At 50.4% G+C, this 26,835-nt stretch overlaps 1 protein-coding gene across 3 annotated transcripts in view; it reads left to right on the top strand.

Annotated features, from left to right (window-relative positions):
- The window catches only part of ncf2 (neutrophil cytosolic factor 2), a 198,776-nt gene that overhangs the window by 3,170 nt on the left and 168,771 nt on the right, over window positions 1–26,835 (top strand). For all 3 annotated transcript variants that reach the window (XM_078790627.1, XM_058060915.2, XM_078790628.1), the window contains exons 6-7: window positions 1,111–1,170; window positions 1,307–1,350. In XM_078790627.1, the coding sequence (XP_078646753.1) occupies window positions 1,111–1,170; window positions 1,307–1,350 (104 nt within the window). The remainder of the gene's footprint in view (window positions 1–1,110; window positions 1,171–1,306; window positions 1,351–26,835) is intronic.

Genomic DNA, 26,835 nt, shown 5'->3' with positions numbered 1-26,835 from the left:
ACATAGTTTTGACGAATAAGCTGATCTATTTATATATTTAAAAAATATATAAAAAAAATATACAAATATTTTTAAAAAACAGTGATGCTGCTAAATTTGAACCGTAATGTAACTATTTTATTTTGGCATTCTATAATTAGTCTCTGTTGTTTGACATATTAAAAAACATTGAGCAATATAATACATATATAATAGCTCTTAATACAAATATATATATCATAATTTATCTTTCTAGTCATTCAATACAGTAAAAATGGGGATATTTCAGACATAGTTGTAAATGGTGATTAATCACGATTATTGTTAAAAATCTGTGATTAATCTGATTAATTTTTTAAAAAAATCATTTGACAGCCCTAATTTGTAGTTTAGCCATTTTAATGCTTGAAAATGCTTATGTTAGCCCCCAAAAATGTCAGATTTACTTAAATATACATAGTTTTGACAAATAAGCTGATTTATTTATATATTAAAAATATATAAAAATATAAAAAAAAACAGTGATGCCGCTAAATTCTAACTGTAATGTGACTATTTTATTTTGGCATTCTATAATTAGTCTCTGTTGTTTGACATATTAAAAAACATTGAGCAATATAATACATATAATATATAATAGCTCTTAATACAAATATATATATCATAATTTATCTTTCTATTTATTGAATACAGTAAAAATGGGCATATTTCAGACATAGTTGTGAATGGTGATTAATCACGATTAATGTTAAAAATCTGATACATTTTTTTAAACCATTTGACAGCCCTAATTTGTAGTTTAGCGATTTTAATGCTTGAAAATGCTTATGTTAGCCCCCCAAAAATGTCAGATTTACTTAAATATACATAGTTTTGACGAATAAGCTGATTTATTAATATATTTAAAAAATATAAAAATATTTTTTAAAAATCAGTGATGCCGCTAAATTTGAACCGTAATGTGACTATTTTATTTTGGCATTCTATAATTAGTCTCTGTTGTTTGACATATTATAAACACACCATTCATTTTCCTGCTGGGAGACAGCGCCCTCTGCTGGATTGAGGATTCCTAGCTGTAGCAGCTGTACCTGACGTACTTAACACATGTTTTGGTTTTGTTTTGTTTAGGTGGTGTCCTCTGTTGTCCCTCAGGATCAGTTCTCTGGATTTGCCCCTTTACAGCCACAGGTACCGCATAAAATATGGAAGCTTCTCATTGTTATTGTTACCTAGCAACATTGTACTACATTGTACATAAACAAAATAAGCATTTTTGCATGTTACTGCTGAGTAACTTGGCATATTATTTCTCCCCCGCCCCCAGTTTGAAAAGGGACCCGATACTCCTAAGGAGCCTGAGGTGCTGAGGTAGGATTGAAATTAAATTAAATTCCATATATATTCATAGTTAATCATAATTATACACCGAATACATTACATTCATAAAATTGCAAAGCTAAGTTAATGGCAAAGAGGCTCTGGTTTATTGCTGGATTAATAATAATAATAATTAAAACTGCAAGCAGTGATGAGCGGGCTCGAGCACCCCGACGCGCTCGGGGGTACGCGCGGGTCGGGGGTACGCGCGGGTCGGGGTCGCGCGCGCGACCGGACGGGCGCGCGGACGCGCCGTACGAAAAACCGCGGCGAGCGGATAAGCGGTAAGGGAGTCACGGCACTTGCAATTTTCCGCCAGGAGGGGGCGACAGCGGTGGCGAGGCGGGTGCGCGGTCACGTCCCGTCCGACGCCGCGAACCGCCATAAAAAAATTCACGACGATCGGGCCGCGCGGTAGGTCCTTGCGGCGGATATACGTTTCCGCCTGTGGGTGGCGCTATAGAGTGTATGCGCCCACACGGTAACGGACCGGAGGGTACCCCGAACCAACAGAAAAAATTAGGGGCCGATCCGACCGTGCGTAAGGAAGTTACGGCAGATATACCTTTCCACCAGTTGGTGGCGCTATACAGTCTATGTACACACACTGTCATAGACCAGAGGGTACCCCAGACCACCAGAAAAAATTTGGGCCTGATCCGACCATGTGGAAGGAAGTTACGGCTATATACATTTCCACCAATTGGTGGCGCTATACAGTCTATGTACACACACAGTCATAGACCAGAGGGTACCCCAGACCACCAGAAAAATTTGTAGGCTGATCCGACCATGTGGAAGGAAGTTACGGCTATATACATTTCCACCAGTTGGTGGCGCTATAGAGTCTATGTACACATAGTATAACAGACCAGAGATTGACCCAACACACCAAAAAAAATTTCAAGACAATCTGACCATGAATCAGGAAGTTACGGCAGATATACATGTCCACCAGTTGGTGGCGCTGTGTTTTGAACATGGCTTCTGGAGCGTTAAGTGCGTCCTGTCTTGATAGACGTCTCCACCGAAAATCATAGTGATACGTGTAACGGGTGGCGAGGGATAATGAATTGAAACTTCTAGGTGGCGCTAGTGTGTCAATTTAGATTGGTGTCACATGGGAGCCCCACCAGGGCGCTCAGGCCTGGATTAAGGACTCACGTTTAAGATTTCAGCAGCCTGTGACCTTCTGCAGGCAAATGATGACCTTTTGATGGTCAATGGCGAAGGCTGACCATTCGCCGTGGCCACGCCCCCCACATGTGCTTTACACACATCATAGTCCATCAACTGACTTAATCAGTCTGTCAGTCAAACTGTGTATTGACTTTGATGTACATTGCTTCAAGGCAAGGCCAGACACCAGGCAGGGCCAGATATGAAATGGTCAAAGTTTGGTGGCGTGCCACGCCCACATCCTATGGAGCGGCCCAAAATCCTTCGCAATTTAACGTGGGCCATCCGTCTAGTGTCCGTTGATGCAACAACGGACTCATTCGGTCAAACCCCCTAGGAGGAGTTCGTCGAGATACGACCCATACATCCGCCCCCAAATGGCCGCCGCCACCTAAAATGGCCGACTTCCTGTTGGTTTTAGAACATGGGTTCTTGAGACTTTTTTTGTGCGTCCTGTCACGAGTGATGTCTCCTCCGAAAATCATGCCGATACGTGCAACGGGAGGCGAGGGATAATTATTTTAAAACTTGTAGGTGGCGCTAGTGAGTCAATTTGGCTTAGTTTCATATGGGGGCCACACCAGGCCGCTCAGGCCTGGATTCTGACCCCCCCTATGAGCTTTCAAGCCCATGCGACCTTTTGCGGGCGAATGATGACCTTTTCTATGTAAATGGCGAGGTCTGAGCATTCGCCGCCAGGCCACGCCCACCACGTTCGCTTTTCCTGCATCATGGTCCATCAACAGGCTTCACCAGGCTGTCAGGCAGTGACCTTGTGACCCTGATGTTCATCTGATGAATCTCCTGGCAGAAAAGGCCTCATGTAGATGACACGCCTTTAGCCTGTCGCCAATAGGTGGCGCTGCGACGAAATCAGGAAGTGACCTACGGGGACCTTCGGGGCGGGGCCATGATCACATGTACCAAGTATGATGAAGATGTGACCACGTGGAGCCAAGTTATTCACGTCTACAGTTACGCTCAGCGTGCAAGGCCCGGACATATGAAAATGGGCAAAATTTGGGGGCGTGCCACGCCCACATCGTATGGAATATCCCCAAATCCTTCGCAATTTAACGTCGGCCATCCGTCTAGTGTCCGTTGATGCAACAACGGACTCATTCGGTCAAACCCCCTAGGAGGAGTTCGTCGAGATACGACCCATACTTCCGCCCCCAAATGGCCGCCGCCACCTAAAATGGCCGACTTCCTGTTGGTTTTAGAACATGGGTTCTTGAGACTTTTTTGTGCGTCCTGTCACGAGTGATGTCTCCTCCGAAAATCATGCCGATACGTGCAACGGGAGGCGAGGGATAATTATTTTAAAACTTGTAGGTGGCGCTAGTGAGTCAATTTGGCTTAGTTTCATATGGGGGCCACACCAGGCCGCTCAGGCCTGGATTCTGACCCCCCCTATGAGCTTTCAAGCCCATGCGACCTTTTGCGGGCGAATGATGACCTTTTCTATGTAAATGGCGAGGTCTGAGCATTCGCCGCCAGGCCACGCCCACCACGTTCGCTTTTCCTGCATCATGGTCCATCAACAGGCTTCACCAGGCTGTCAGGCAGTGACCTTGTGACCCTGATGTTCATCTGATGAATCTCCTGGCAGCAAAGGCCTCATGTAGATGACACGCCTTTAGCCTGTCGCCAATAGGTGGCGCTGCGACGAAATCAGGAAGTGACCTACGGGGACCTTCGGGGCGGGGCCATGATCACATGTACCAAGTATGATGAAGATCTGACCACGTGGAGCCAAGTTATTCACGTCTACAGTTACGCTCAGCGTGCAAGGCCGGGGCAGATGAACAAGGGGAAAATTTGGGGGCGTGCCACGCCCACATCGTATGGAATATCCCAAAATCCTTCGCAATTTAACGTCGGCCATCCGTCTAGTGTCCGTTGATGCAACAACGGACTCATTTGGTCAAACCCCCTAGGAGGAGTTCGTCGAGATACGACCCCAACTTCTGGCCCAAAAACGGCCGCCGCCATCCAAAATGGCTGACTTCCTGTTCGTTTTCCAATATGGGTTCTTGAGACTTTTTGGTCCGTCCTGTCACGATAGACGTCTCCACCGAGTTTCGTGACGATAGGTGAAACTGGTGTCGGGGGCTAATTTTTTTTCAAATCCAAGGTGGCGCTAGAGAGTCAATTTTGGAACATTGTTTTCGGGACCCCCACCAGATCGAAATTTTCGCCAGACCTGACGCGCTTGCAAAATTTGGTGAGTTTTCGGGCATGTTGAGGCCCTCAAAATGGCCGTCCTTTCGTCGGAATAATAATAATAATAATTAAAACTGCAAGCAGTGATGAGCGGGCTCGAGCACCCCGACGCGCTCGGGGGTACGCGCGGGTCGGGGGTACGCGCGGGTCGGGGTCGCGCGCGTGACCGGACGGGCGCGCGGACGCGCCGTACGAAAAACCGCGGCGAGCGGATAAGCGGTAAGGGAGTCACGGCACTTGCAATTTTCCGCCAGGAGGGGGCGACAGCGGCGGCGAGGCGGGTGCGCGGTCACGTCCCGTCCGACACCGCGAACCGCCATAAAAAAATTCACGACAATCGGACCACGCGGTAGGTCCTTGCGGCGGATATACGTTTCCGCCTGTGGGTGGCGCTATAGAGTGGTTGGCCCACACGGTAACGGACCGGAGGGTACCCCGAACCAACAGAAAAAATTAGGGGCCGATCCGACCGTGCGTAAGGAAGTTACGGCAGATATACATTTCCACCAGTTGGTGGCGCTATAGCGTATGTACACACACAGTCATAGACCAGAGGGTACCCCAGACCACCAGAAAAAATTTGGGCCTGATCCGACCATGTGGAAGGAAGTTACGGCTATATACATTTCCACCAGTTGGTGGCGCTATACAGTCGATGTACACACACAGTCATAGACCAGAGGGTACCCCAGACCACCAGAAAAAATTTGGGCCTGATCCGACCATGTGGAAGGAAGTTACGGCTATATACATTTCCACCAGTTGGTGGCGCTATACAGTCTATGTACACACAGTCATAGACCAGAGGGTACCCCAAACCACCAGAAAAAATTTGGGCTTGATCCGACCATGTGGATGGAAGTTACGGCTATATACATTTCCACCAGTTGGTGGCGCTATACAGTGTATGTACACACACAGTCATAGACCAGAGGGTACCCCAAACCACCAGAAAAAATTTGGGCTTGATCCGACCATGTGGATGGAAGTTACGGCTATATACATTTCCACCAGTTGGTGGCGCTATACAGTCTATGTACACACACTGTCATAGACCAGAGGGTACCCCAGACCACCAGAAAAATTTTTGGCCTGATCCGACCATGTGGAAGGAAGTTACGGCTGTATACATTTCCACCAGTTGGTGGCGCTATAGAGTCTATGTACACACAGTATAACAGACCAGAGATTGACTCAACACACCAAAAAAAATTTCAAGACAATCTGACCATGACTCAGGAAGTTACGGCAGATATACATTTCCACCAGTTGGTGGCGCTGTGTTTAGAACATGGCTTCTGGAGCATTAGGTGCGTCCTGTCATGATAGACGTCTCCACCGAAAATCATAGTGATACGTGTAACGGGTGGCGAGGGATAATGAATTGAAACTTCTAGGTGGCGCTAGTGTGTCAATTTAGATTGGTGTCACATGGGAGCACCACCAGGGCGCTCAGGCCTGGATTAAGGCCTCACGTTTAAGATTTCAGCAGCCTGTGACCTTCTGCAGGCAAATGATGACCTTTTGATGGTCAATGGCGAAGGCTGACCATTCGCCGTGGCCACGCCCCCCACATGTGCTTTACACACATCATAGTCCATCAACTGACTTCAGCAGTCTGTCAGTCAAACTGTGTATTGACTTTGATGTACATTGCTTCAAGGCAAGGCCAGACACCAGGCAGGGCCAGATATGAAATGGTCAAAGTTTGGTGGCGTGCCACGCCCACATCCTATGGAGCGGCCCAAAATCCTTCGCAATTTAACGTGGGCCATCCGTCTAGTGTCCGTTGATGCAACAACGGACTCATTCGGTCAAACCCCCTAGGAGGAGTTCGTCAAGATACGACCCATACATCCGCCCCCAAATGGCCGCCGCCACCTAAAATGGCCGACTTCCTGTTGGTTTTAGAACATGGGTTATTGAGACTTTTTTGTGCGTCCTGTCACGAGTGATGTCTCCTCCGAAAATCATGCCGATACGTGCAACGGGAGGCGAGGGATAATTATTTTAAAACTTCTAGGTGGCGCTAGTGAGTCAATTTGGCTTGGTTTCAAATGGGGGCCACACCAGGCCGCTCAGGCCTGAATTCTGACCCCCCCTATGAGTTTTCAAGCCCATGCGACCTTTTGCGGGCGAATGATGACCTTTTCTATGTAAATGGCGAGGTCTGAGCATTCGCCGCCAGGCCACGCCCACCACGTTCGCTTTTCCTGCATCATGGTCCATCAACAGGCTTCACCAGGCTGTCAGGCAGTGACCTTGTGACCCCGATGTTCATCTGATGAATCTCCTGGCAGAAAAGGCCTCATGTAGATGACACGCCTTTAGCCTGTCGCCAATAGGTGGCGCTGCGACGAAATCAGGAAGTGACCTACGGGGACCTTCGGGGCGGGGCCATGATCACATGTACCAAGTATGATGAAGATCTGACCACGTGGAGCCAAGTTATTCACGTCTACAGTTACGCTCAGCGTGCAAGGCCCGGACATATGAAAATGGGCAAAATTTGGGGGCGTGCCACGCCCACATCGTATGGAATATCCCAAAATCCTTCGCAATTTAACGTGGGCCATCCGTCTAGTGTCCGTTGATGCAACAACGGACTCATTTGGTCAAACCCCCTAGGAGGAGTTCGTCGAGATACGACCCCAACTTCTGGCACGAAAAAGGCCGCCGCCATCCAAAATGGCCGACTTCCTGTTCGTTTTCCAATATGGGTTCTTGAGACTTTTTGGTCCGTCCTGTCACGATAGACGTCTCCACCAAGTTTCGTGACGATAGGTGAAACTGGTGGCGGGGGCCAATTTTTTCAAAAATTAAAGGTGGCGCTAGAGAGTCAATTTTGGAACATTGTTTTCGGGACCCCCACCAGATCGAAATTTTCGCCAGACCTGACGCGCTTGCAAAATTTGGTGAGTTTTCGGGCATGTTAAGGCCCTCAAAATGGCCGTCCTTTCGTCAGAATAAAAAACGGAACGATTACAATAGGGCTTTCGCACTGGTCAGTGCTCGAGCCCTAATTAAAACTGCAAGCAGTGATGAGCGGGCTCGAGCACCCCGACGCGCTCGGGGGTACGCGCGGGTCGGGGGTACGCGCGGGTCGGGGTCGCGCGCGCGACCGGACGGGCGCGCGGACGCGCCGTACGAAAAACCGCGGCGAGCGGATAAGCGGTAAGGGAGTCACGGCACTTGCAATTTTCCGCCAGGAGGGGGCGACAGCGGCGGCGAGGCGGGTGCGCGGTCACGTCCCGTCCGACACCGCGAACCGCCATAAAAAAATTCACGACGATCGGACCACGCGGTAGGTCCTTGCGGCGGATATACGTTTCCGCCTGTGGGTGGCGCTATAGAGTGGTTGGCCCACACGGTAACGGACCGGAGGGTACCCCGAACCAACAGAAAAAATTAGGGGCCGATCCGACCGTGCGTAAGGAAGTTACGGCAGATATACATTTCCACCAGTTGGTGGCGCTATAGCGTATGTACACACACAGTCATAGACCAGAGGGTACCCCAGACCACCAGAAAAAAATTGGGCCTGATCCGACCATGTGGAAGGAAGTTACGGCTATATACATTTCCACCAGTTGGTGGCGCTATACAGTCTATGTACACACACAGTCATAGACCAGAGGGTACCCCAAACCACCAGAAAAAATTTGGGCTTGATCCGACCATGTGGATGGAAGTTACGGCTATATACATTTCCACCAGTTGGTGGCGCTATACAGTGTATGTACACACACAGTCATAGACCAGAGGGTACCCCAGACCACCAGAAAAAATTTGGGCCTGATCCGACCATGTGGAAGGAAGTTACGGCTATATACATTTCCACCAGTTGGTGGCGCTATACAGTCTATGTACACACACAGTCATAGACCAGAGGGTACCCCAAAACACCAGAAAAAATTTGGGCTTGATCCGACCATGTGGAAGGAAGTTACGGCTATATACATTTCCACCAGTTGGTGGCGCTATAGAGTCTATGTACACACAGTATAACAGACCAGAGATTGACCCAACACACCAAAAAAAATTTCAAGACAATCTGACCATGAATCAGGAAGTTACGGCAGATATACATTTCCACCAGTTGGTGGCGCTGTGTTTTGAACATGGCTTCTGGAGCATTAGGTGCGTCCTGTCATGATAGACGTCTCCACCGAAAATCATAGTGATACGTGTAACGGGTGGCGAGGGATAATGAATTGAAACTTCTAGGTGGCGCTAGTGTGTCAATTTAGATTGGTGTCACATGGGAGCACCACCAGGGCGCTCAGGCCTGGATTAAGGCCTCACGTTTAAGATTTCAGCAGCCTGTGACCTTCTGCAGGCAAATGATGACCTTTTGATGGTCAATGGCGAAGGCTGACCATTCGCCGTGGCCACGCCCTCCACATGTGCTTTACACACATCATAGTCCATCAACTGACATCATCAGTCTGTCAGTCAAACTGTGTATTGACTTTGATGTACATTGCTTCAAGGCAAGGCCAGACACCAGGCAGGGCCAGATATGAAATGGTCAAAGTTTGGTGGCGTGCCACGCCCACATCCTATGGAGCGGCCCAAAATCCTTCGCAATTTAACGTGGGCCATCCGTCTAGTGTCCGTTGATGCAACAACGGACTCATTCGGTCAAACCCCCTAGGAGGAGTTCGTCAAGATACGACCCATACATCCGCCCCCAAATGGCCGCCGCCACCTAAAATGGCCGACTTCCTGTTGGTTTTAGAACATGGGTTATTGAGACTTTTTTGTGCGTCCTGTCACGAGTGATGTCTCCTCCGAAAATCATGCCGATACGTGCAACGGGAGGCGAGGGATAATTATTTTAAAACTTCTAGGTGGCGCTAGTGAGTCAATTTGGCTTGGTTTCATATGGGGGCCACACCAGGCCGCTCAGGCCTGGATTCTGACCCCCCCTATGAGCTTTCAAGCCCATGCGACCTTTTGCGGGCGAATGATGACCTTTTCTATGTAAATGGCGAGGCCTGAGCATTCGCCGCCAGGCCACGCCCACCACGTGTGCTTTTCCTGCATCATGGTCCATCAACAGGCTTCACCAGGCTGTCAGGCAGTGACCTTGTGACCCTGATGTTCATCTGATGAATCTCCTGGCAGAAAAGGCCTCATGTAGATGACACGCCTTTAGCCTGTCGCCAAAAGGTGGCGCTGCGACGAAATCAAGAAGTGACCTACGGGGACCTTCGGGGCGGGGCCATGATCACATGTACCAAGTATGATGAAGATCTGACCACGTGGAGCCAAGTTATTCACGTCTACAGTTACGCTCAGCGTGCAAGGCCCGGACATATGAAAATGGGCAAAATTTGGGGGCGTGCCACGCCCACATCGTATGGAATATCCCAAAATCCTTCGCAATTTAACGTCGGCCATCCGTCTAGTGTCCGTTGATGCAACAACGGATTCATTTGGTCAAACCCCCTAGGAGGAGTTCGTCGAGATACGACCCCAACTTCTGGCACGAAAAAGGCCGCCGCCATCCAAAATGGCCGACTTCCTGTTCGTTTTCCAATATGGGTTCTTGAGACTTTTTGGTCCGTCCTGTCACGATAGACGTCTCCACCAAGTTTCGTGACGATAGGTGAAACTGGTGGCGGGGGCCAATTTTTTCAAAAATTAAAGGTGGCGCTAGAGAGTCAATTTTGGAACATTGTTTTCGGGACCCCCACCAGATCGAAAGTTTCACCAGACCTGACGCGCTTGCAAAATTTGGTGAGTTTTCGGGCATGTTAAGGCCCTCAAAATGTCCGTCCTTTCGTCAGAATAAAAAACGGAACGATTACAATAGGGCTTTCGCACTGGTCAGTGCTCGAGCCCTAATTAAAACTGCAAGCAGTGATGAGCGGGCTCGAGCACCCCGACGCGCTCGGGGGTACGCGCGGGTCGGGGGTACGCGCGGGTCGGGGTCGTGTGCGCGACCGGACGGGCGCGCGGACGCGCCGTACGAAAAACCGCGGCGAGCGGATAAGCGGTAAGGGAGTCACGGCACTTGCAATTTTCCGCCAGGAGGGGGCGACAGCGGCGGCGAGGCGGGTGCGCGGTCACGTCCCGTCCGACGCCGCGAACCGCCATAAAAAAATTCACGACGATCGGACCGCGCGGTAGGTCCTTGCGGCGGATATACGTTTCCGCCTGTGGGTGGCGCTATAGAGTGTATGCGCCCACACGGTAACGGACCGGAGGGTACCCCGAACCAACAGAAAAAATTACGGGCCGATCCGACCGTGCGTAAGGAAGTTACGGCAGATATACATTTCCACCAGTTGGTGGCGCTATAGCGTATCTACACACACTGTCATAGACCAGAGGGTACCCCAGACCACCAGAAAAAATTTGGGCCTGATCCGACCATGTGGAAGGAAGTTACGGCTATATACATTTCCACCAGTTGGTGGCGCTATACAGTCTATGTACACACACTGTCATAGACCAGAGGGTACCCCAGACCACCAGAAAAAATTTGGGCCTGATCCGACCATGTGGAAGGAAGTTACGGCTATATACATTTCCACCAGTTGGTGGCGCTATAAGGTCGATGTACACACACAGTCATAGATCAGAGGGTACCCCAAACCACCAGAAAAAATTTGGGCTTGATCCGACCATGTGGAAGGAAGTTACGGCTATATACATTTCCACCAGTTGGTGGCGCTATACTGTCTATGTACACACACAGACATAGACCAGAGGGTACCCCAAACCACCAGAAAAATTTGTGGCCCGATCCGACCATGTGGAAGGAAGTTACGGCTATATACATTTCCACCAGTTGGTGGCGCTATACAGTCTATGTACACACACAGTCATAGACCAGAGGGTACCCCAAACCACCAGAAAAAATTTGGGCTTGATCCGACCATGTGGAAGGAAGTTACGGCTATATACATTTCCACCAGTTGGTGGCGCTATACTGTCTATGTACACACACAGACATAGACCAGAGGGCACCCCAGACCACAAGAAAAATTTGTGGCCTGATCCGACCATGTGGAAGGAAGTTACGGCTATATACATTTCCACCAGTTGGTGGCGCTATACAGTGTATGTACACACACAGTCATAGACCAGAGGGTACCCCAGACCACCAGAAAAAATTGTGGCCTGATCCGACCATGTGGAAGGAAGTTACGGCTATATACATTTCCACCAGTTGGTGGCGCTATACAGTCTATGTACACACACAGTCATAGACCAGAGGGTACCCCAAACCACCAGAAAAAATTTGGGCTTGATCCGACCATGTGGAAGGAAGTTACGGCTATATACATTTCCACCAGTTGGTGGCGCTATACTGTCTATGAACACACACAGACATAGACCAGAGGGTACCCCAGACCACCAGAAAAATTTGTGGCCCGATCCGACCATGTGGAAGGAAGTTACGGCTATATACATTTCCACCAGTTGGTGGCGCTATAGAGTCTATGTACACACAGTATAACAAACCAGAGATTGACCCAACACACCAAAAAAAATTTCAAGACAATCTGACCATGAATCAGGAAGTTACGGCAGATATACATTTCCACCAGTTGGTGGCGCTGTGTTTAGAACATGGCTTCTGGAGCGTTAAGTGCGTCCTGTCTTGATAGACGTCTCCACCGAAAATCATAGTGATACGTGTAACGGGTGGCGAGGGATAATGAATTGAAACTTCTAGGTGGCGCTAGTGTGTCAATTTAGATTGGTGTCACATGGGAGCACCACCAGGGCGCTCAGGCCTGGATTAAGGCCTCACGTTTAAGATTTCAGCAGCCTGTGACCTTCTGCAGGCAAATGATGACCTTTTGATGGTCAATGGCGAAGGCTGACCATTCGCCGTGGCCACGCCCCCCACATGTGCTTTACACACATCACAGTCCATCGACTGACATCATCAGTCTGTCAGTCAAACTGTGTATTGACTTTGATGTACATTGCTTCAAGGCAAGGCCAGACACCAGGCAGGGCCAGATATGAAATGGTCAAAGTTTGGTGGCGTGCCACGCCCACATCCTATGGAGCGGCCCAAAATCCTTCGCAATTTAACGTGGGCCATCCGTCTAGTGTCCGTTGATGCAACAACGGACTCATTCGGTCAAACCCCCTAGGAGGAGTTCGTCAAGATACGACCCATACATCCGCCCCCAAATGGCCGCCGCCACCTAAAATGGCCGACTTCCTGTTGGTTTTAGAACATGGGTTATTGAGACTTTTTTGTGCGTCCTGTCACGAGTGATGTCTCCTCCGAAAATCATGCCGATATGTGCAACGGGAGGCGAGGGATAATTATTTTAAAACTTCTAGGTGGCGCTAGTGAGTCAATTTGGCTTGGTTTCATATGGGGGCCACACCAGGCCGCTCAGGCCTGGATTCTGACCCCCCCTATGAGTTTTCAAGCCCATGCGACCTTTTGCGGGCGAATGATGACCTTTTCTATGTAAATGGCGAGGCCTGAGCATTCGCCGCCAGGCCACGCCCACCACGTGCGCTTTTCCTGCATCATGGTCCATCAACAGGCTTCACCAGGCTGTCAGGCAGTGACCTTGTGACCCCGATGTTCATCTGATGAATCTCCTGGCAGAAAAGGCCTCATGTAGATGACACGCCTTTAGCCTGTCGCCAAAAGGTGGCGCTGCGACGAAATCAGGAAGTGACCTACGGGGACCTTCGGGGCGGGGCCATGATCACATGTACCAAGTATGATGAAGATCTGACCACGTGGAGCCAAGTTATTCACGTCTACAGTTACGCTCAGCGTGCAAGGCCCGGACATATGAAAATGGGCAAAATTTGGGGGCGTGCCACGCCCACATCGTATGGAATATCCCAAAATCCTTCGCAATTTAACGTCGGCCATCCGTCTAGTGTCCGTTGATGCAACAACGGACTCATTTGGTCAAACCCCCTAGGAGGAGTTCGTCGAGATACGACCCCAACTTCTGGCACGAAAAAGGCCGCCGCCATCCAAAATGGCCGACTTCCTGTTTGTTTTCCAATATGGGTTCTTGAGACTTTTTGGTCCGTCCTGTCACGATAGACGTCTCCACCAAGTTTCGTGACGATAGGTGAAACTGGTGGCGGGGGCCAATTTTTTTTAAATTTCAAGGTGGCGCTAGAGAGCCAATTTTCAAACATGATATTTGAAACCCATAAAATATCAAATTTTTCGCCAGACCTGATGCGCTCGCCAAATTTGGTGAGTTTTCGGGCATGTTAAGGCCCTCAAAATGGCGCTCATTTTGGGAGAAGAAGAATAATAATAATTAAAACTGCAAGCAGTGATGAGCGGGCTCGAGCACCCCGACGCGCTCGGGGGTACGCGCGGGTCGGGGGTACGCGCGGGTCGGGGTCGCGCGCGCGACCGGACGGGCGCGCGGACGCGCCGTACGAAAAACCGCGGCGAGCGGATAAGCGGTAAGGGAGTCACGGCACTTGCAATTTTCCGCCAGGAGGGGGCGACAGCGGCGGCGAGGCGGGTGCGCGGTCACGTCCCGTCCGACGCCGCGAACCGCCATAAAAAAATTCACGACGATCGGACCGCGCGGTAGGTCCTTGCGGCGGATATACGTTTCCGCCTGTGGGTGGCGCTATAGAGTGTATGCGCCCACACGGTAACGGACTGGAGGGTACCCCGAACCAACAGAAAAAATTAGGGGCCGATCCGACCCTGCGTAAGGAAGTTACGGCAGATATACCTTTCCACCAGTTGGTGGCGCTATACAGTCTATGTACACACACTGGCATAGACCAGAGGGTACCCCAGACCACCAGAAAAAATTTGGGCCTGATCCGACCATGTGGAAGGAAGTTACGGCTATATACATTTCCACCAGTTGGTGGCGCTATACAGTCTATGTACACACACAGTCACAGACCAGAGGGTACCCCAGACCACCAGAAAAAATTTGGGCCTGATCCGACCATGTGGAAGGAAGTTACGGCTATATACATTTCCACCAGTTGGTGGCGCTATACAGTCTATGTACACACACAGTCATAGACCAGAGGGTACCCCAGACCACCAGAAAAATTTGTAGGCTGATCCGACCATGTGGAAGGAAGTTACGGCTATATACATTTCCACCAGTTGGTGGCGCTATACAGTCTATGTACACACAGTATAACAGACCAGAGATTGACCCAACACACCAAAAAAAGTTTCAAGACAATCTGACCATGAATCAGGAAGTTACGGCAGATATACATGTCCACCAGTTGGTGGCGCTGTGTTTTGAACATGGCTTCTGGAGCGTTAAGTGCGTCCTGTCTTGATAGACGTCTCCACCGAAAATCATAGTGATACGTGTAACGGGTGGCGAGGGATAATGAATTGAAACTTCTAGGTGGCGCTAGTGTGTCAATTTAGATTGGTGTCACATGGGAGCACCACCAGGGCGCTCAGGCCTGGATTAAGGCCTCACGTTTAAGATTTCAGCAGCCTGTGACCTTCTGCAGGCAAATGATGACCTTTTGATGGTCAATGGCGAAGGCTGACCATTCGCCGTGGCCACGCCCCCCACATGTGCTTTACACACATCATAGTCCATCAACTGACTTCATCAGTCTGTCAGTCAAACTGTGTATTGACTTTGATGTACATTGCTTCAAGGCAAGGCCAGACACCAGGCAGGGCCAGATATGAAATGGTCAAAGTTTGGTGGCGTGCCACGCCCACATCCTATGGAGCGGCCCAAAATCCTTCGCAATTTAACGTGGGCCATCCGTCTAGTGTCCGTTGATGCAACAACGGACTCATTCAGTCAAACCCCCTAGGAGGAGTTCGTCGAGATACGACCCATACATCCGCCCCCAAATGGCCGCCGCCACCTAAAATGGCCGACTTCCTGTTGGTTTTAGAACATGGGTTATTGAGACTTTTTTGTGCGTCCTGTCACGAGTGATGTCTCCTCCGAAAATCATGCCGATACGTGCAACGGGAGGCGAGGGATAATTATTTTAAAATTTCTAGGTGGCGCTAGTGAGTCAATTTGGCTTGGTTTCATATGGGGGCCACACCAGGCCGCTCAGGCCTGGATTCTGACCCCCCCTATGAGTTTTCAAGCCCATGCGACCTTTTGCGGGCGAATGATGACCTTTTCTATGTAAATGGCGAGGCCTGAGCATTCGCCGCCAGGCCACGCCCACCACGTGCGCTTTTCCTGCATCATGGTCCATCAACAGGCTTCACCAGGCTGTCAGGCAGTGACCTTGTGACCCCGATGTTCATCTGATGAATCTCCTGGCAGAAAAGGCCTCATGTAGATGACACGCCTTTAGCCTGTCGCCAATAGGTGGCGCTGCGACGAAATCAGGAAGTGACCTACGGGGACCTTCGGGGCGGGGCCATGATCACATGTACCAAGTATGATGAAGATCTGACCACGTGGAGCCAAGTTATTCACGTCTACAGTTACGCTCAGCGTGCAAGGCCATGGCAGATGAAAAAGGGCAAAATTTGGTGGCGTGCCACGCCCACATCGTATGGAATATCCCAAAATCCTTCGCAATTTAACGTGGGCCATCCGTCTAGTGTCTGTTGATGCTACAACGGACTCATTCGGTCAAACCCCCTAGGAGGAGTTCGTCGAGATACGACCCCTACTTCTGGCCCGAAAACGGCCGTCGCCATCCAAAATGGCCGACTTCCTGTTCGTTTTCCAATATGGGTTCTTGAGACTTTTTGGTCCGTCCTGTCACGATAGACGTCTCCACCAAGTTTCGTGACGATAGGTGAAACTGGTGTCGGGGGCTAATTTTTTTTAAAATTCAAGGTGGCGCTAGAGAGCCAATTTTGGAACATTATATTTGAAACCCATAAAATATAAAATTTTTCGCCAGACCTGATGCGCTCGCCAAATTTGGTGAGTTTTCGGGCATGTTAAGGCCCTCAAAAAGGCCGACGGTTGGCAGAATAATAATAATAATTAAAACTGCAAGCAGTGATGAGCGGGCTCGAGCACCCCGACGCGCTCGGGGGTACGCGTGGGTCGGGGGTACGCGCGGGTCGGGGTCGCGCGCGCGACCGGACGGGCGCGCGGACGCGCCGTACGAAAAACCGCGGCGAGCGGATAAGCGGTAAGGGAGTCACGGCACTTGCAATTTTCCGCCAGGAGGGGGCGACAGCGGTGGCGAGGCGGGTGCGCGGTCACGTCCCGTCCGACACCGCGAACCGCCATAAAAAAATTCACGACGATCGGACCACGCGGTAGGTCCTTGCGGCGGATATACGTTTCCGCCTGTGGGTGGCGCTATAGAGTGGTTGGCCCACACGGTAACGGACCGGAGGGTACCCCGAACCAACAGAAAAAATTAGGGGCCGATCCGACCGTGCGTAAGGAAGTTACGGCAGATATACATTTCCACCAGTTGGTGGCGCTATAGCGTATGTACACACACAGTCATAGACCAGAGGGTACCCCAGACCACCAGAAAAAATTTGGGCCTGATCCGACCATGTGGAAGGAAGTTACGGCTATATACATTTCCACCAGTTGGTGGCGCTATACAGTCTATGTACACACACAGTCATAGACCAGAGGGTACCCCAGACCACCAGGAGAAATTTGGGCCTGATCCGACCATGTGGAAGGAAGTTACGGCTATATACATTTCCACCAGTTGGTGGCGCTATACAGTGTATGTACACACACAGTCATAGACCAGAGGGTACCCCAAACCACCAGAAAAAATTTGGGCTTGATCCGACCATGTGGAAGGAAGTTACGGCTATATACATTTCCACCAGTTGGTGGCGCTATACAGTGTATGTACACACACAGTCATAGACCAGAGGGTACCCCAGACCACCAGAAAAAATTTGGGCCTGATCCGACCATGTGGAAGGAAGTTACGGCTATATACATTTCCACCAGTTGGTGGCGCTATACAGTGTATGTACACACACAGTCATAGACCAGAGGGTACCCCAAACCACCAGAAAAAATTTGGGCTTGATCCGACCATGTGGAAGGAAGTTACGGCTATATACATTTCCACCAGTTGGTGGCGCTATAGAGTCTATGTACACACAGTATAACAGACCAGAGATTGACCCAACACACCAAAAAAAATTTCAAGACAATCTGACCATGAATCAGGAAGTTACGGCAGATATACATTTCCACCAGTTGGTGGCGCTGTGTTTTGAACATGGCTTCTGGAGCATTAGGTGCGTCCTGTCATGATAGACGTCTCCACCGAAAATCATAGTGATACGTGTAACGGGTGGCGAGGGATAATGAATTGAAACTTCTAGGTGGCGCTAGTGTGTCAATTTAGATTGGTGTCACATGGGAGCACCACCAGGGCGCTCAGGCCTGGATTAAGGCCTCACGTTTAAGATTTCAGCAGCCTGTGACCTTCTGCAGGCAAATGATGACATTTTGATGGTCAATGGCGAAGGCTGACCATTCGCCGTGGCCACGCCCCCCACATGTGCTTTACACACATCATAGTCCATCAACTGACATCATCAGTCTGTCAGTCAAACTGTGTATTGACTTTGATGTACATTGCTTCAAGGCAAGGCCAGACACCAGGCAGGGCCAGATATGAAATGGTCAAAGTTTGGTGGCGTGCCACGCCCACATCCTATGGAGCGGCCCAAAATCCTTCGCAATTTAACGTGGGCCATCCGTCTAGTGTCCGTTGATGCAACAACGGACTCATTCGGTCAAACCCCCTAGGAGGAGTTCGTCAAGATACGACCCATACATCCGCCCCCAAATGGCCGCTGCCACCTAAAATGGCCGACTTCCTGTTGGTTTTAGAACATGGGTTATTGAGACTTTTTTGTGCGTCCTGTCACGAGTGATGTCTCCTCCGAAAATCATGCCGATACGTGCAACGGGAGGCGAGGGATAATTATTTTAAAACTTCTAGGTGGCGCTAGTGAGTCAATTTGGCTTGGTTTCATATGGGGGCCACACCAGGCCGCTCAGGCCTGGATTCTGACCCCCCCTATGAGTTTTCAAGCCCATGCGACCTTTTGCGGGCGAATGATGACCTTTTCTATGTAAATGGCGAGGCCTGAGCATTCGCCGCCAGGCCACGCCCACCACGTGCGCTTTTCCTGCATCATGGTCCATCAACAGGCTTCACCAGGCTGTCAGGCAGTGACCTTGTGACCCCGATGTTCATCTGATGAATCTCCTGGCAGAAAAGGCCTCATGTAGATGACACGCCTTTAGCCTGTCGCCAATAGGTGGCGCTGCGACGAAATCAGGAAGTGACCTACGGGGACCTTCGGGGCGGGGCCATGATCACATGTACCAAGTATGATGAAGATCTGACCACGTGGAGCCAAGTTATTCACGTCTACAGTTACGCTCAGCGTGCAAGGCCCGGACATATGAAAATGGGCAAAATTTGGGGGCGTGCCACGCCCACATCGTATGGAATATCCCAAAATCCTTCGCAATTTAACGTCGGCCATCTGTCTAGTGTCCGTTGATGCAACAACGGACTCATTTGGTCAAACCCCCTAGGAGGAGTTCGTCGAGATACGACCCCAACTTCTGGCACGAAAAAGGCCGCCGCCATCCAAAATGGCCGACTTCCTGTTCGTTTTCCAATATGGGTTCTTGAGACTTTTTGGTCCGTCCTGTCACGATAGACGTCTCCACCAAGTTTCGTGACGATAGGTGAAACTGGTGGCGGGGGCCAATTTTTTCAAAAATTAAAGGTGGCGCTAGAGAGTCAATTTTGGAACATTGTTTTCGGGACCCCCACCAGATCGAAATTTTCGCCAGACCTGACGCGCTTGCAAAATTTGGTGAGTTTTCGGGCATGTTAAGGCCCTCAAAATGGCCGTCCTTTCGTCAGAATAAAAAACGGAACGATTACAATAGGGCTTTCGCACTGGTCAGTGCTCGAGCCCTAATAAACGGAACGATTACAATAGGGCTTTCGCACTGGTCAGTGCTCGAGCCCTAATTAAAACTGCAAGCAGTGATGAGCGGGCTCGAGCACCCCGACGCGCTCGGGGGTACGCGCGGGTCGGGGCTACGCGCGGGTCGGGGTCGTGCGCGCGACCGGACGGGCGCGCGGACGCGCCGTACGAAAAACCGCGGCGAGCGGATAAGCGGTAAGGGAGTCACGGCACTTGCAATTTTCCGCCAGGAGGGGGCGACAGCGGCGGCGAGGCGGGTGCGCGGTCACGTCCCGTCCGACGCCGCGAACCGCCATAAAAAAATTCACGACGATCGGACCGCGCGGTAGGTCCTTGCGGCGGATATACGTTTCCGCCTGTGGGTGGCGCTATAGAGTGTATGCGCCCACACGGTAACGGACCGGAGGGTACCCCGAACCAACAGAAAAAATTAGGGGCCGATCCGACCGTGCGTAAGGAAGTTACGGCTATATACATTTCCACCAGTTGGTGGCGCTATACAGTCTACGTACACACACAGTCACAGACCAGAGGGTACCCCAGACCACCAGAAAAAATTTGGGCCCGATCCGACCATGTGGAAGGAAGTTACGGCTATATACATTTCCACCAGTTGGTGGCGCTATACAGTCGATGTACACACACAGTCATAGACCAGAGGGTACCCCAGACCACCAGAAAAAATTTGGGCCTGATCCGACCATGTGGAAGGAAGTTACGGCTATATACATTTCCACCAGTTGGTGGCGCTATACAGTCTATGTACACACACAGTCATAGACCAGAGGGTACCCCAAACCACCAGAAAAAATTTGGGCTTGATCCGACCATGTGGATGGAAGTTACGGCTATATACATTTCCACCAGTTGGTGGCGCTATACAGTGTATGTACACACACAGTCATAGACCAGAGGGTACCCCAGACCACCAGAAAAAATTTGGGCCTGATCCGACCATGTGGAAGGAAGTTACGGCTATATACATTTCCACCAGTTGGTGGCGCTATACAGTCTATGTACACACACAGTCATAGACTAGAGGGTACCCCAAACCACCAGAAAAAATTTGGGCTTGATCCGACCATGTGGAAGGAAGTTACGGCTATATACATTTCCACCAGTTGGTGGCGCTATACTGTCTATGTACACACACAGACATAGACCAGAGGGTACCCCAGACCAGCAGAAAATTTTGTGGCCTGATCCGACCATGTGGAAGGAAGTTACGGCTATATACATTTCCACCAGTTGGTGGCGCTATAGAGTCTATGTACACACACAGTCATAGACCAGAGGGTACCCCAAACCACCAGAAAAAATTTGGGCTTGATCCGACCATGTGGAAGGAAGTTACGGCTATATACCTTTCCACCAGTTGGTGGCGCTATAGAGTCTATGTACACACACAGTCATAGACCAGAGGGTACCCCAAACCACCAGAAAAAATTTGGGCTTGATCCGACCATGTGGAAGGAAGTTACGGCTATATACCTTTCCACCAGTTGGTGGCGCTATAGAGTCTATGTACACACACAGTCATAGACCAGAGGGTACCCCAAAACACCAGAAAAAATTTGGGCTTGATCCGACCATGTGGAAGGAAGTTACGGCTATATACATTTCCACCAGTTGGTGGCGCTATAGAGTCTATGTACACACACAGTCATAGACCAGAGGGTACCCCAAAACACCAGAAAAAATTTGGGCTTGATCCGACCATGTGGAAGGAAGTTACGGCTATATACATTTCCACCAGTTGGTGGCGCTATAGAGTCCATGTACACCCAGTATAACAAACCAGAGATTGACCCAACACACCAAAAAAAATTTCAAGACAATCTGACCATGAATCAGGAAGTTACGGCAGATATACATTTCCACCAGTTGGTGGCGCTGTGTTTTGAACATGGCTTCTGGAGCGTTAAGTGCGTCCTGTCATGATAGACGTCTCCACCGAAAATCATAGTGATACGTGTAACGGGTGGCGAGGGATAATGAATTGAAACTTCTAGGTGGCGCTAGTGTGTCAATTTAGATTGGTGTCACATGGGAGCACCACCAGGGCGCTCAGGCCTGGATTAAGGCCTGACGTGTAAGATTTCAGCAGCCTGTGACCTTCTGCAGGCAAATGATGACCTTTTGATGGTCAATGGCGAAGGCTGACCATTCGCCGTGGCCACGCCCCCCACATGTGCTTTACACACATCATAGTCCATCAACTGACTTCAGCAGTCTGTCAGTCAAACTGTGTATTGACTTTGATGTACATTGCTTCAAGGCAAGGCCAGACACCAGGCAGGGCCAGATATGAAATGGTCAAAGTTTGGTGGCGTGCCACGCCCACATCCTATGGAGCGGCCCAAAATCCTTCGCAATTTAACGTGGGCCATCCGTCTAGTGTCCGTTGATGCAACAACGGACTCATTCAGTCAAACCCCCTAGGAGGAGTTCGTCGAGATACGACCCCTACATCCTCCCCCAAATGGCCGCCGCCACCTAAAATGGCCGACTTCCTGTTGGTTTTTGAACATGGGTTCTTGAGACTTTTTTGTGCGTCCTGTCACGAGTGATGTCTCCTCCGAAAATCATGCCGATACGTGCAACGGGAGGCGAGGGATAATTATTTTAAAACTTCTAGGTGGCGCTAGTGAGTCAATTTGGCTTGGTTTCATATGGGGGCCACACCAGGCCGCTCAGGCCTGGATTCTGACCCCCCCTATGAGTTTTCAAGCCCATGCGACCTTTTGCGGGCGAATGATGAGCTTTTCTATGTAAATGGCGAGGCCTGAGCATTCGCCGCCAGGCCACGCCCACCACGTGCGCTTTTCCTGCATCATGGTCCATCAACAGGCTTCACCAGGCTGTCAGGCAGTGACCTTGTGACCCTGATGTTCATCTGATGAATCTCCTGGCAGAAAAGGCCTCATGTAGATGACACGCCTTTAGCCTGTCGCCAATAGGTGGCGCTGCGACGAAATCAGGAAGTGACCTACGGGGACCTTCGGGGCGGGGCCATGATCACATGTACCAAGTATGATGAAGATCTGACCACGTGGAGCCAAGTTATTCACGTCTACAGTTACGCTCAGCGTGCAAGGTCCGGACATATGAAAATGGGCAAAATTTGGGGGCGTGCCACGCCCACATCGTATGGAATATCCCAAAATCCTTCGCAATTTAACGTCGGCCATCCGTCTAGTGTCCGTTGATGCAACAACGGACTCATTTGGTCAAACCCCCTAGGAGGAGTTCGTCGAGATACGACCCCAACTTCTGGCACGAAAAAGGCCGCCGCCATCCAAAATGGCCGACTTCCTGTTCGTTTTCCAATATGGGTTCTTGAGACTTTTTGGTCCGTCCTGTCACGATAGACGTCTCCACCAAGTTTCGTGACGATAGGTGAAACTGGTGGCGGGGGCCAATTTTTTCAAAAATTAAAGGTGGCGCTAGAGAGTCAATTTTGGAACATTGTTTTCGGGACCCCCACCAGATCGAAATTTTCGCCAGACCTGACGCGCTTGCAAAATTTGGTGAGTTTTCGGGCATGTTAAGGCCCTCAAAATGGCCGTCCTTTCGTCGGAATAATAATAATAATAATTAAAACTGCAAGCAGTGATGAGCGGGCTCGAGCACCCCGACGCGCTCGGGGGTACGCGCGGGTCGGGGGTACGCGCGGGTCGGGGTCGCGCGCGCGACCGGACGGGCGCGCGGACGCGCCGTACGAAAAACCGCGGCGAGCGGATAAGCGGTAAGGGAGTCACGGCACTTGCAATTTTCCGCCAGGAGGGGGCGACAGCGGCGGCGAGGCGGGTGCGCGGTCACGTCCCGTCCGACGCCGCGAACCGCCATAAAAAAATTCACGACGATCGGACCGCGCGGTAGGTCCTTGCGGCGGATATACGTTTCCGCCTGTGGGTGGCGCTATAGAGTGGTTGGCCCACACGGTAACGGACCGGAGGGTACCCCGAACCAACAGAAAAAATTAGGGGCCGATCCGACCGTGCGTAAGGAAGTTACGGCAGATATACATTTCCACCAGTTGGTGGCGCTATAGCGTATGTACACACACAGTCATAGACCAGAGGGTACCCCAGACCACCAGAAAAAATTTGGGCCTGATCCGACCATGTGGAAGGAAGTTACGGCTATATACATTTCCACCAGTTGGTGGCGCTATACAGTCTATGTACACACACAGTCATAGACCAGAGGGTACCCCAAACCACCAGAAAAAATTTGGGCTTGATCCGACCATGTGGATGGAAGTTACGGCTATATACATTTCCACCAGTTGGTGGCGCTATACAGTGTATGTACACACACAGTCATAGACCAGAGGGTACCCCAGACCACCAGAAAAAATTTGGGCCTGATCCGACCATGTGGAAGGAAGTTACGGCTATATACATTTCCACCAGTTGGTGGCGCTATACAGTCTATGTACACACACAGTCATAGACCAGAGGGTACCCCAAACCACCAGAAAAAATTTGGGCTTGATCCGACCATGTGGAAGGAAGTTACGGCTATATACATTTCCACCAGTTGGTGGCGCTATACTGTCTATGTACACACACAGACATAGACCAGAGGGTACCCCAGACCACCAGAAAATTTTGTGGGCTGATCCGACCATGTGGAAGGAAGTTACGGCTATATACACTTCCACCAGTTGGTGGCGCTATAGAGTCTATGTACACACACAGTCATAGACCAGAGGGTACCCCAGACCACCAGAAAAAATTTGGGCTTGATCCGACCATGTGGAAGGAAGTTACGGCTATATACATTTCCACCAGTTGGTGGCGCTATACAGTCTATGTACACACACAGTCATAGACCAGAGGGTACCCCAAACCACCAGAAAAAATTTGGGCTTGATCCGACCATGTGGAAGGAAGTTACGGCTATATACATTTCCGCCAGTTGGTGGCGCTATAGAGTCTATGTACACACACAGTCATAGACCAGAGGGTACCCCAAACCACCAGAAAAAATTTGGGCTTGATCCGACCATGTGGAAGGAAGTTATGGCTATATACATTTCCACCAGTTGGTGGCGCTATAGAGTCTATGTACACCCAGTATAACAAACCAGAGATTGACCCAACACACCAAAAAAAATTTCAAGACAATCTGACCATGAATCAGGAAGTTACGGCAGATATACATTTCCACCAGTTGGTGGCGCTGTGTTTTGAACATGGCTTCTGGAGCATTAGGTGCGTCCTGTCATGATAGACGTCTCCACCGAAAATCATAGTGATACGTGTAACGGGTGGCAAGGGATAATGAATTGAAACTTCTAGGTGGCGCTAGTGTGTCAATTTAGATTGGTGTCACATGGGAGCACCACCAGGGCGCTCAGGCCTGGATTAAGGCCTCACGTTTAAGATTTCAGCAGCCTGTGACCTTCTGCAGGCAAATGATGACCTTTTGATGGTCAATGGCGAAGGCTGACCATTCGCCGTGGCCACGCCCCCCACATGTGCTTTACACACATCATAGTCCATCAACTGACTTCAGCAGTCTGTCAGTCAAACTGTGTATTGACTTTGATGTACATTGCTTCAAGGCAAGGCCAGACACCAGGCAGGGCCAGATATGAAATGGTCAAAGTTTGGTGGCGTGCCACGCCCACATCCTATGGAGCGGCCCAAAATCCTTCGCAATTTAACGTGGGCCATCCGTCTAGTGTCCGTTGATGCAACAACGGACTCATTCAGTCAAACCCCCTAGGAGGAGTTCGTCGAGATACGACCCCTACATCCTCCCCCAAATGGCCGCCGCCACCTAAAATGGCCGACTTCCTGTTGGTTTTTGAACATGGGTTCTTGAGACTTTTTTGTGCGTCCTGTCACGAGTGATGTCTCCTCCGAAAATCATGCCGATACGTGCAACGGGAGGCGAGGGATAATTATTTTAAAACTTCTAGGTGGCGCTAGTGAGTCAATTTGGCTTGGTTTCATATGGGGGCCACACCAGGCCGCTCAGGCCTGGATTCTGACCCCCCCTATGAGTTTTCAAGCCCATGCGACCTTTTGCGGGCGAATGATGAGCTTTTCTATGTAAATGGCGAGGCCTGAGCATTCGCCGCCAGGCCACGCCCACCACGTGCGCTTTTCCTGCATCATGGTCCATCAACAGGCTTCACCAGGCTGTCAGGCAGTGACCTTGTGACCCTGATGTTCATCTGATGAATCTCCTGGCAGAAAAGGCCTCATGTAGATGACACGCCTTTAGCCTGTCGCCAATAGGTGGCGCTGCGACGAAATCAGGAAGTGACCTATGGGGACCTTCGGGGCGGGGCCATGATCACATGTACCAAGTATGATGAAGATCTGACCACGTGGAGCCAAGTTATTCACGTCTACAGTTACGCTCAGCGTGCAAGGCCCGGACATATGAAAATGGGCAAAATTTGGGGGCGTGCCACGCCCACATCGTATGGAATATCCCAAAATCCTTCGCAATTTAACGTCGGCCATCCGTCTAGTGTCCGTTGATGCAACAACGGACTCATTTGGTCAAACCCCCTAGGAGGAGTTCGTCGAGATACGACCCCAACTTCTGGCACGAAAAAGGCCGCCGCCATCCAAAATGGCCGACTTCCTGTTCGTTTTCCAATATGGGTTCTTGAGACTTTTTGGTCCGTCCTGTCACGATAGACGTCTCCACCAAGTTTCGTGACGATAGGTGAAACTGGTGGCGGGGGCCAATTTTTTCAAAAATTAAAGGTGGCGCTAGAGAGTCAATTTTGGAACATTGTTTTCGGGACCCCCACCAGATCGAAATTTTCGCCAGACCTGACGCGCTTGCAAAATTTGGTGAGTTTTCGGGCATGTTAAGGCCCTCAAAATGGCCGTCCTTTCGTCAGAATAATAATAAAAAAAAAAATAATAATAATAATAAAAAACGGAACGATTACAATAGGGCTTTCGCACTGGTCAGTGCTCGAGCCCTAATAAAAAACGGAACGATTACAATAGGGCTTTCGCACTGGTCAGTGCTCGAGCCCTAATTAAAACTGCAAGCAGTGATGAGCGGGCTCGAGCACCCCGACGCGCTCGGGGGTACGCGCGGGTCGGGGGTACGCGCGGGTCGGGGTCGCGCGCGCGACCGGACGGGCGCGCGGACGCGCCGTACGAAAAACCGCGGCGAGCAGA

Source organism: Doryrhamphus excisus, linkage group LG5 (assembly GCF_037039965.1).
Source record: "Doryrhamphus excisus strain RoL-2023G ecotype Guam linkage group LG5, RoL_Dexc_Guam_v1.1, whole genome shotgun sequence".
NCBI lineage: Eukaryota > Metazoa > Chordata > Actinopteri > Syngnathiformes > Syngnathidae > Doryrhamphus > Doryrhamphus excisus.
The sequence above is the reverse complement of the archived record's forward strand: the minus strand, read 5'-3'. Positions and strand labels throughout refer to the sequence as shown.